This window comes from Cyprinodon variegatus, unplaced genomic scaffold (assembly GCF_000732505.1).
Source record: "Cyprinodon variegatus isolate N-32 unplaced genomic scaffold, C_variegatus-1.0 Scaffold607, whole genome shotgun sequence".
Classification (NCBI taxonomy): domain Eukaryota; kingdom Metazoa; phylum Chordata; class Actinopteri; order Cyprinodontiformes; family Cyprinodontidae; genus Cyprinodon; species Cyprinodon variegatus.
Window position 1 is genome coordinate 266,251 of NW_015151060.1, and position 12,143 is coordinate 278,393.

Below are 12,143 nucleotides of genomic sequence, written 5' to 3' on the forward strand. Positions count from 1 at the left end.
GGCTAATGTTCATTTAGCACCAGAACATGCTAACAGCAGGCACGACACAGAAAAATTTGTCCCAAATTCACACATTTTGACATTTATTTGGCGCATTGAAGCTGCCGAACCAATGAAGAGAGCGGGCTCAACTCTGGCAGAGCTGAAATAAAGAGCCAACCAAGCCCCAACTTTCAGTAGAAGCTCTTACTGCTGCTAGCATACAAGCTAACAGGAGCTAGCATTCTTCTTCATCCCTACCCCAGGGACTATATGTAGAGCTCCCCCTACAGGTTAGGTGGGAGATGGTTCAGTAGATATCAGCGGCTTATATGTGTACATTTCCAGTTTTCTAAAAAATTTAGTGGACGCGACTTATAGTGAGGTGCGCTCTATAGTCAGGAAAATACAGTATATCATAACCATGAGTATATATGAGCACTATCTCGCTTTTTGCTTGCTTCAAAAACCCTATGTGGTAAAAAAAAGTTGTTCTACTTAGTGTTGCCTTAGGGAATTGTAGTTTGTACTTGTAGGAATTGTAGTTTTAATGTGACAAAACATGAAAAACATCAAAGGGTAAAAGTAGCTATTGGATCAGAGGAGAACTCCATTTATACAAACATTCTAAAGTGGAGGCAGTTTTCTAGTAAACACAGATCTATAGAACTTTCTTTCCATTTACTGCATGGGTTAAAGTATCCTGTGTGTTTTCCCTTAAAGGGTGATTGTTACAAGAAATCTTTAAACAAATCAGACAACTTCACACAATTAACAACCTCTACAAGACATCCATTTGTTTTTTTACAGGTTTACAATCTCTTTTTTTCTTCCTGATAAATCCATGTACACGACAACTCATTTGTCAGAGACATCACTGACCTTCCCTGTGCAAAAAAAGATAAAGCGCATAACTCAGGTCTCCACATCTCAACAGTCACATGGTACCTTTTAAAGCACTTCTGCAAGCAAGAACATTAAAAACAAGCCTGTAAGGACACATACAAATGTTTTTTTGTTTGTTTTTTTAACAATGCCAACAATGAGTGTTGATTTTCACCAAATGTATAACAAATGTCTAATATTGTTAAAAAATTCTGTAAACCAAGAGAGATGATTGCAAAGAAGACAGTCAGGCTATATTTTGCATTATGCTCAAAACACACAATATGGTATGGTAGCCAAAAGGTGCAAACGTGCTTCAAACACACAAATGACGTTGACACAAATAAACAAAACACACGTAACTGGAAAATCGCTGCTTAAGACACATGCTGCATTAAAATCAAATATGTATGTCAACATACAGACGCGCCGCAAACACAAAATGTACTGCTGCACCAAAATGACGCAAACACACAAATCGCATTCATAGGAAAAAATCACTGCAAGAACAACTGCAAGTGAAGAAACACAGAGAACTAGCCTTGCATCACTGAAGTCCTCCAGACCACTAGGGGGTGCTGACCATCAACTCATATGGAGCCGTACATAAAGATATAACCAGGAGGCTTTGATAGATTTGGTCTTTTAACGATTGCAGCCTCAGCTTAAATACAGCATATCGGCGTTCCTAGCTGTTATTTTATCTTTCATGGAGTCATCAGTAAGAACTCTTTGGTAAAAGGAACTGCTGCGCTAAACAATGAAAAGTTAAGACATGTATTAGCATACATCACACCAAGTAGGTGAGAAGGAGTAATGAATATATATAGAGCTCCTTAGCGGCAGAAAGAAATTTACTTGCTCCTCTTCCTGCCGTACTGCTGTCGCATTTTAGCTTTTGCTAAAACGTTCTTACCAATTTGCTGTTAAAAAAAACATGGCTCCCTCTAGTGGTCTAGAGCACTTCTGCTATGTGGGGCAAGTTTTCTGCTTTTACTAACCAGCTGTTTTTTAAATTTTTTTATTTTGCAGCCATTTTCCTTCCCATGTGTTTTAGCATTGTTCCTGTATTTGGAACCTGTTTCCTCTTCGCATCGTTAAATTTTTCACAGAGTGCGGCATATTCTTCTTTTACGGCGTTTTCCTTTATCGTGTATTTTCACCTGTTTGCACGATACACTCTTTTTTTTTTTGCGTTTGTAGCACATTTATGTACTTGCAGCAAGTTTGCACCTCTTGCCTCTGAAACATAGAGATGGTGGATTGAGACGATGGAATTACGGGAAATGAGGCATTATTTTGGAAAAACACCTACAGAACAACATCTTAACTTAAAATGAAGTAAATGACTCCTTGTCATTTAACTCAGTTATGGCTTATTTACAGTAATTATATCAAAGTGGCAATAAATATCCTTTTGACAATGCTCTGTCTACTAAAAGGTACAAATGCCACCGTTAAAATTAACAGGAAGAATAAAGAATGAAAAAATCCGGTTGCAAACAGTCAACAGTAAAAAAAAAAAGGTAATTAAATTAAAAAGAATAGCCCAGATTCCATAGGGAAGTTGACCGACACTGAATAATATTGACACCATCATGACCCCAGTTGCAGCGTAAAGCACAGAGCAGTGGACCATGCAAACCTCCTCAGTGAGTCACTGGATGCTTCGTTGCTACAAGAAGAATCCTGCAAGCCGTCCTGATGGGGGCAAAGTATGGCAACGGTGGCTTGAATCGTAAAGGGTTTCAGGGGGAGGGTGGTAGTGATGTCCTCTGCTCTCCTTCGAGCAGGGCGGGGAACTAGGTGGGCGGCACGTCTAAGAGAAGGAAAGAACTCCGGAGAGTAGGATCTCCCCTTTTTGGACTCTCTCTCTCGGCCTCACAGCGCTGTGGCCTCCCAGCTGGTGCCCCGCGGGACCTGGCGTCACTTGGTCTCTGTCATCATCGGGGCGGGCACCGCTGAGGGGTGGGGGCGGTTCAGCTCCGTCCCTGCAGCGGGGGAAGAGGCTGCAGATGCCAGGCTGCAGGGGGTGACGGGTGCAGGGAGACCTAGCAAACATGGGAAGAAGCTTAATATCGCTGTAGAAGAACAAGAGCTCAGATCTGAGCTATTAGTTACTAACGTTTGTTGAGACTTAATAGCTCCAGCAATCAGAAATTCTGCTGTATTTTGGATCTAAATGGCGTCAGGTTTGACTCCTTGTCATAAAGAGCAGTCAGGGCTGACTCATTGGCTTCTTTAGAAAACAGCTTAGTAGATAAGAAGCCCAAAACACACACGGCTGTTTCTGACGCGAAATAGCCTGAAAATATCCTGCTTCCAAACAGAAGAATAAAATAACTTCTACTTTTATAGAGATGCCCAAACCTGCTGCTAATGTAATTACCAGTGATTCTCTGTTGTTTTCTGTCTATTTGGTGTATGGTGTAATAAAGTACGGAGTGAATTTTGTTCCGTTATTGTTGGAAGCAAAGAACATTTTCTGTCAAAGGGAAAATAAATAAATAAATAAAATAAAAAAAGCAATCAAGGAATTGAACTTTAACATAACAAAAAAAGTTGCTGTTTTTTTTAAATCTATTTTTCTTTTTTTTATTTTAAAGATATATTTAAATTTTTCAAACTTCTGAAATTAGTTTGATCATGTTATTTTACATCTGCGGTGGGCTTTCCTCTGGTCTTTATAAACTTTAGCAACATTTTTGCTGCTCAACAGCAAGTGTTCAACAGCATTTCAACAGCATTTCACTCCATACTGGTCCACATATTTGTATCATTTTTGTTTGCATTTGCTATAAAACTCTGTAGCTCTACTGACTTACATTCTTTGCGCGGAGCGGCTACGTTGTTATCTGTGGGGGGGTTCTTAGCAGGGCCCTGGCTTTGCGCCGCCTGGTCGCTGTTTTGGCTCTGAGCGGTCGAGTTCTGGCCCGACTGGCTCTGGCTTTGGGCCGGTCTCTGCGTCTGCCTGGGGTTGGACGCATCCATGCTGCTGCCCATGCTGCTGCTGCCAAGCTGCAGTCGCCTCATATGCCGCACTACGGCAGTGGCGTTAAACGCTTGCTGGGGTGTAAAATGAAAGTTATGTTAGAAAAATGTAGAAAATGTAATAATCTCATAAGAAAAAGGGGCAGTTTGAGCATAACTAAACTAGGATGCTAGAATGATCAACAGGGAACGAAGGTTACCCTCCATTTGCTCTTGGCAAAGTTCTTTTTGATCTGCCGGCTGACTGACTCGTGGATGTTCTTGCACAGCGCTGTGTCCCCAGCGATCCTGAAATGTACATTTTGGTATTTTCACACAGACATGCAGCAGTGGCCTGTAAACATGCGGACTTGTTGAGTGTTTCCCCTCACCAGGGATGTCTGAGAGCCTGGTCACAGGTAAACCTACGGGCCGGATCTTTCTCCATCAGACAGCTGATGAAGTCCTTGGCTGAAAATAAATTAATAAAAACATGTAGAAATAAAAAAGAACAAATAAACTCTTACATTAAAAGTAATTAACTAAAAAAAACACATAGATATGGATTTTTTTGTAAATGATAGAGAGCAGGTAACAAATAAAACATCTTTAAATGTAGAAACACAATGATTCACTGCAAAAGTTTATGTGGAAGAAAACGTCACTTAGAAATGTTTAAAATTAAATCATTAGAGGAATAATTGCTAATTGACAGACACATTGATCCATATGCTAAACTATTAAGATCTGCAGTGATAAAAAAAAACGCTCAGGTCTGATACAAAATAAAAAAATGGTGAAAAAGCAAAGGAATCCCGCTGAGGTGTTTCCAAAATATGAAATAAATTTATGACTAAAGAGATTTCCTTAAATACCAGCAACTAATGACAGAGATGAGGATGGACACCTTCCGGTAAATCAAGATCAATACAGTTAAAAAAACTTCAATTTGAAAAGAATATAAAGTCAGATTTGAACCTAAAAATCACAGGCGATCACTAATTAGTAGTACATTTTAATTGTACCTTATTTGAAAGAATTTGGAGCATTAGAGCAAGATTATCCACTTTTTTTGGAAATGTGTTTTCTAAGATTTTAAATAATTCACCATATAAAATACTTGGGTTATAAGATCCCTATGACCTGTAGAACAGTTTCTGTTCAAAATGTATCACAAAAGACATATGCTTGAATAAATTAGTTGGTAAGAAGGTTATTACAATAAAACAGGGAAACGACAGACTTGTAAAAGAACAGCAATAAAGATCTGAGACGACCTCGATTAAGTAGAAAAAAACAGACTAATGGATGTTTTGCTTGGATTATGAGTTCAAAGTGACACTTTATTTGTTTTTATTTTGCTGTAATTTAAGATTTTTTTAATTTACCGAAAAAGCTGCAATAAAAATAAGCCATGAATAAAAACAAATAATAAAAAAAAAAAACTGATCAGAAAGTTTATGGGCTTCAAATGAGCAAAACATTTAAATATAAGCCTTTATTTGTGTGGCTTTTTTTCCATATACACCTTTTTTTTTTAAAAGCATAATTTCCTCTCAAAATACATGCAAGCTAGAAGGGTTTTGATCTTCACTAAATAAAAGGCAGCAGATCTACAGTCAAACCACATGGTGTACCTCAGATATCTGTTCTCGGCACCATTTAAGAAGATCTACAATGTTTGCGATTAAATAGGAACTATTTATTTTGACTCATTTGGATGGTGCTCTGTAGTAGCACATTAAACCTGTGCAGGAGAAAGCAACTAGCTAGGGATAGACAGGAGAGATTCACTGCATATTAGTTCATTTTAGAATTCACTTTAAAATACTTGGTTTTGACTATTTGGCTCCTATTGCTTTTTATTTTTTCAGATCAGGTGAGATCTCTCCATATTTTTCTGCATTAAAACATAAGAGTTGGATGCAACACTGCAGAATGAGCTGAATTTCTTTACTTAAAAATAAATCAATAAATAAGAAGATCTGATAGGAGCAGGTGATCCCATCACCAGCTTCTTGCTGATAGAAAAAAAAAGTTCTTCATGAGGGGAGACACAGACAGCAACAAACCCTGAAACCATTGCAGTGACCCAAAGACACAAACATTATTATCCCTGGAAAATGAGGTCAGGCTTGGGTGCAGACGTGGTGTGTGGAGCGTGTGATTCCCATGATGGTAAGGTAAAACAGAGAAAAAAGTAGAGTAAGGCTCACCTGAGTCTGATATGTCGTCCCAGTACGGTGCATCAAACTCATAGTCAGCCTTAAGGATCTGCTCAAACAGCTTGGAATCGTTTTCGTCATAAAATGGAGGATAACCACACAGTCTGGAGGAAGAAAGTCATTAATACTGACAAAAAACAAGATAATAAACTATTTAAAATCCAGTTTGACTGATAATTTGATTAAAAACATGAGACAAATCATACAAGTTTAATGGGATGTCATGCCATAAGCCATGATATTAAGTTTGGACATCGTTGGACCAGCGTCCATGTAGGTTTACTTGGTAAAAACCCCAAGGAGCAGAGCTAAATGTACTTTGTTCCTCAACCCTTGCTAAAGTTTAGCAGCCATAAAGCCACCTTCAGAACCAGATTTCTGCAAACCTCCTCTCTGAGTTATAGAATAACTTGGAGCCAGAGGTCCCAGATGTGCTCAAACAGCAGACCAACAAAGCCTAGTTCAACACACCCTAAGCGAAGCTTTCCTGAACTTAAAATCACCTTAGCTTTTCAAAGCTGAGATCTGGAGTTTCAAGCTATAATATTGTTTTTTTTTAAACATATATTTTTGGATCATCTCAAGTGTTTACTGTTGCATAAAACCAGCTAATATGGTTTGCATAGACAACCCAAAGTTAAGACAAACTTGAGTTCAATTAGGGTTTAAACACTAATTTACTGTTATTCTTTGTGTTTCCTGATATTTTCATTACATTTGATAGCCAGAAAATAGCAAATGTTTCCTTTTAAACAAGTCCCATCGTGTCTGATAGCTAATAGCCCACAACCCCACCACAGATAATCACAGAAGGTTAACACTCATTTTTTTATGTTTAGCATAGAATTCAACTTAATTGTCATTAAACTGTCACAAGTACAAAGCAATGAAATTAACTCTCTAAATTTTAAACCCATCTCCTTGGGGAGCAGTGGGCTGCCATTGTGCGGCGCCTGGGGAGCAGTGTGGGTGTTAAGGGTCTTGCTAAGTGACCCAGAGTGGCAGTCTGTGGGAGTGGGTCTCAGTAGGCTGCCACTCTTAATTGACTTCTGAATAAGCAAATTTAATAAAGTATAATTTCACCAAATAATGTTTTTTTCCACCTCTTGGATTTGCATCATGAATGGTTTGAAATCAAAGAATCTTTTTATTGATTATGTTTTCAACCATGTGTTTTACTTCTTTATGTTATTAGTAATTTAGTTTGATTTCAATTGATTCATTTAACTAAAATATGTTTGACTTGGAGATGATTGAAAATCATAATTATTTTTTATTTTAAACAGGCATTGAGGTGAATTTATTCCATATGTGTGCTGAGTTAACCGGATGACCATATATTTTAACTCAGTTCATACTCATAAAATATCCAAAATAACATTAAGTTAAAACAGCATTTATTTGCATCATAGGAGCCTTCCACATTTGATCTACCGTATTTAGGGAATTTAAACTTAGTATAAGTGCTGCGTTTCTGTTCTGACCTCAGAGGATTGTTCAATTTAGATAATTATTAAAAACTTACATCAAAAATTCAGCAGCAAGAAAAAACAGCAATCACTGAATTGGATGGAGCAATGATACGGAAGGAGTTAAAGGATAAATGACACCAAAGTTAAACCTTTTTGCCGAAATGCAAAAGTGAAGGAAGTTGTTCAGAGTCGATAGGAGGATTGATGGATTTAAATATAGAAAACTTTTTAGAGGCTTTAGAAGAGAAAAACCTTTGACAGACCTGCAGCTGGAACAGCAGCACAAGGCGGATCTACAAAGTAATGACCCGAGGAAGCTAAAATAAATGTATGCCACACGTTTCAGATTTTTTATCTGAGAATACATAAAATTTAGTGGTTATAAGAAAACAAAGAAGTTTCTGATTATGATCAATTCTGTCAGACCAATTTTACTCTACATCAGAGGCAGCAGAATAATTCTACTCTATAACAGGTTAATGGTTTCCAATATAGAAGAACATGATTTATTGGGTATTCTAGTCTGATTCTTTAAAGTGAGCTAACTAAAAAACAATAGTGGATCTGTATGGAGTGATGTTCTTCCAATATTGTTTTGAGCAATGAAAACAATTGAAAATCAAAAATTGGAAAAAAAATTATGAAACAATAAAAAAAACATCTTAATCAAAAAAAGGTTATGAGGTTATTCTGCTTGAAAAACAACATCATCTGCTCCTCATTACCAAAGAGAGGGACGTACTGAGGGAGTTTCGTAAAAACTCATTAAAATACCATTCTCCATCATTTCACATCGAAGAAATAAAAACAAGAGGAAGAAAGAGAGCAGGACTTTCCCTGCTGCAAAGACAGGAACGCTTTCTGTCCCTTTTTACTTGAAGACGTTCCTGTCTAACCATAGAGCACAAATAAAAACATGAGCAAACAGACGCTGAGACCAAAAAAGGGTCAGAATCGCTCTCCTGAACACGGGTCCATAAACTGAGGATCCTGGTTGATTGTCACAGTTAATTACTTGATATGATCTTTCCATCTGAGCAGCTACAAGCTAACAAGCTCTGATTTCCAGCTCTAGTCGGGCTAATTAGCAGCAGTGAGCTGCTCTCACTCAGCACACACACACACACCCATACTCGTTCTGCTATACAAAGTGAGGACCATGTGCTGACTCCCATTGATTTTAAGTCATTTTCAACCCTTTCTATGACCTAACCCTAAACCTAACCATTACCAATGCACACCTCACCCTAACTCTAACCAATTGACACGTTAGCCCTAAACCTAACCATTAGCAAAATAGAATGTGAGGGTCGGCAAAATGTCCTCACTTTGCAACAACTGGTCCTCAATCTGATGGTGAAATTGGAGAAATGGTCCTCACTCTGAGGGCTACACGGGTACAAACCCACACACACCCACACAAGTATGTATTTCTATCTCTATTGAGACTCTACATTGATTTACAGTTATTTTAGTAACTGCATTTAAGCCTAACGCTGACATTTACCCTAACGATAACTGACTCCCTATGGTTAAAATGATGATCTGCCACATTAGGACCAGCCTTTGGTCCCCATAAGGCCTGTTGGTCCTAAACAGGTAACAAAACAAGTACATATGTTCACACACCATGATATTTCCTACTAGGAGGTTAGGAAGAGAAGAAGATTGATTATATATGACAAACCAGCACAACGGTCAGTGCAGGAAACATCAGTCACTGTCATATAAATTCTCTTTCCACCTCAGATACTGTGACTCCCATTAGAACGCTGCTGACCTCTGACCTCTAATATTTCATTCTGTTGGTAGCGCATATAGAAATGGAGTGATAAGCTGAGAGACTTTGGTTTAACCTCTTTCTAATACACTGATGGCCTCGTAGTCGGTGGGGAAGTTAGGGGTAATAGTGTCCTTCAATGGAGTTGAATATGGCAGTAAAACTCCAAATTAAACCTTCTGGGCTTCTTACAAAATGCTTTGTGACATAAAACTAAGACATTATCAGGAAAACAAGATGGTGGATGCATCACGCTGTGGGAAAGTGGTCTATCCCAGACAGAAAAGGGAAAGATGGAAAGACAGACTTAGGGATGAATGGATGGATGGACTGACAGGCATATAGATGGACGGACAAATGCCTGGAGGGAAGAATAGGTTGATGGACAGATGAATGGGGGACATATGGATGGATGGTTGGACGGATTGTTGGATGAGAGGTTGGATGGATAAAAATGGATAGATGCTTAATGGTTGAGTGGTTGGATGGATAGGGAATGGATGGAATGATTAATTGATGCACGGTTGGAAGGATGGATGTTTGGATTGATGGATGGATGGATGATTGGATGGATGAATGGATGGATGGTGGTTGGATAATTGGATAGATGGATGGATAGGTGATTGAATGGATGGATGATTGGATGAATGAATGGATGGTTGAAGGATCAAATGGATGGTGGTTGGATGAATGGATGGATGGATGGTGGTGGGATAATTGGATGGATGGTAAAATGGATGGATGGCTGGATGAATGGATGATCAAATGGATCGATGTTTGAATGAATGCATGGATGGATTGATAAACGGACGGACCACTGAGGTGAGCACAGTGATGTAAAGGAAGATGGCTGCTACTCACAGAATGTAGGCGATCACCCCAATGGACCAGCAGTCCACTGCCTTGCTGTACGGCTTCTGTGCCAGAACCTCTGGAGCTGAGAAAGACAAAAATGAGGCATAAACTTCATTCAAGGACCTGCCATCTATTAACACTGGCGTGTGTCTTTTATAAAAAGTTTAATAAGCTTATAAACAGGGGAAACATGCAGACAGTCCATGCCTGTGCAAATTAAAATCACATGGTGGTTCGGTTTATGATGGGAAAGTTGCTGCTTGAGCTTCATCAGGTTCTACCTGACAGGAAGAAACAACAATCCCAACCTTCCCTTCAAGCAATCAGAACCCGAACTCATCCTACAGACCCAAACACAACTGCCTGAAAGTAAACCTGCAGCGCTTGTTTCAGTCCTCACAGCCAGAGACATGTAGGGACACCAGACATATGTGGGGTGAAACGTAACCTTGGGATACTCCTGCTGTTTACTGGTCTACTATGACTCATCACCAAGGCCTCTCTGAGTGTTTCTGTTTTCCCGGATTTGGATTTAGGACAATTTTACACACTGAGGTCAGCATTCCCAGAGGAATTTCTGGTAAAACTGACTTCAGCATCAAATATGTTGCTTAGCATTGAACAATGCAATACCATACAATGATGTGGTCACATTTTTTCAATACCAGAGAACATTCACTGTAATTCTGTGGGATTTTAAGGGGCTACACCAACAATAAATGCCACATACCCACTAACTTATGTTTATTTGGCAAAAACACTCCATTACCCTGGATGCAGCACTAGCCATGGTAATTAGGTTCCTACAAGTTATCCAAAGGAATCTAATCACCATGACTGCAGACCACTCTTAAAGAAGCCCAGTCTAGATACCTGAATAATAAGTAATTAAACCTTATTATCAAACTCAAGATTTTAAAGAAGATCATAAAAATATAGACCCCTTTCTGATAAGAATGGACACTACTATACTGCAATCCTTATATGTAGTATATTGGTAAAGGTTTTGAATGACATGCTGTTTATCTCAGCAGCCATCCTTGGTTGTACTGGATCTCAGATGTATGGTTGGCATAAAATCCTAAGAATTGACTGGAGAGGTGGCAGGTCAAGTCTTTTTAATAATATTTGACAATTTAAAATTGGATCAAATGCTTCCTCAATGCTCTGTTCTCGGATCCCATTTATTCTAGAACTACTTGATCATGAACAAGCCCATGCATGAAGCTGTTGCAGAACTGGAGAGCTCCTTCAGTGACAGACTGCTGCATCCTAAACGCACCAGGGAGCTTCATCACAGATCCTTCCTCCCAGCAGCTGGAAGACTCTAAAACCACCACTGTTCCCAACAACCTCAATAAGTTGTTACATTCATGCTGATTTTGCACAGTTTCTATCTTAGTCAGTTAAATAACATGCTGCTGCCATTCTGCACATCTCTGATGATGCTGCTATTTTTCATATATCCGTTAGTGTAAAAATGTCCACAGATGTTTATTGATTTTTTATTCTCTAGATACAGAGTATTTCTATTGTTAAAACATTGTACAGTACAATTCTCTATTTGTTTATTTTCCAATTTTATTTTTATACACTTTTCTAAGGTCACTTCTGTTATCTTTTACACCACAATTTCCCCATTGTGGGAGATAAAGGGATTTTCTGTTCTATTCAATTCTATCCCTTATTTCAGATTATGAATGACTCTTGGATTTTGTGACATAACCTGAGTTGCTAAATAAGTTTAAATGTCTGATCAGAGGTGAAAGCAAAGGTTAGAAGCCCATGGTCATCTTAATTTATTGTGGACTCAGATACAGTCTATTAATTTATCATCCAATTACAAACTTTAAACAATTGCCAGAGGTAATATTTTCTGTTAAAAAACACATTTAAAAACCGGTGCCTGCTTAGGTTAGGTCATGGGTTCTCAAACCTTTCTCTTTGTGACCACAAGAATTACAATACCGCAGACTG

General features: G+C 38.5%; 1 protein-coding gene across 1 annotated transcript in view; it reads right to left on the reverse strand.

The window, feature by feature from the left end:
- Nucleotides 1–224: 224 nt before the first annotated feature.
- The window catches only part of camk1d (calcium/calmodulin dependent protein kinase ID), an 88,811-nt gene continuing 76,892 nt past the window's right edge, over nucleotides 225–12,143 (reverse strand). The window contains exons 6-11 of the mRNA XM_015392805.1: nucleotides 10,173–10,248; nucleotides 6,051–6,163; nucleotides 4,227–4,305; nucleotides 4,056–4,143; nucleotides 3,690–3,930; nucleotides 225–2,915 (exon numbers count right to left, since the gene is read on the reverse strand). Of these exons, the coding sequence (XP_015248291.1) occupies nucleotides 2,791–2,915; nucleotides 3,690–3,930; nucleotides 4,056–4,143; nucleotides 4,227–4,305; nucleotides 6,051–6,163; nucleotides 10,173–10,248 (722 nt within the window). The 3' untranslated portion in view covers nucleotides 225–2,790. The remainder of the gene's footprint in view (nucleotides 2,916–3,689; nucleotides 3,931–4,055; nucleotides 4,144–4,226; nucleotides 4,306–6,050; nucleotides 6,164–10,172; nucleotides 10,249–12,143) is intronic.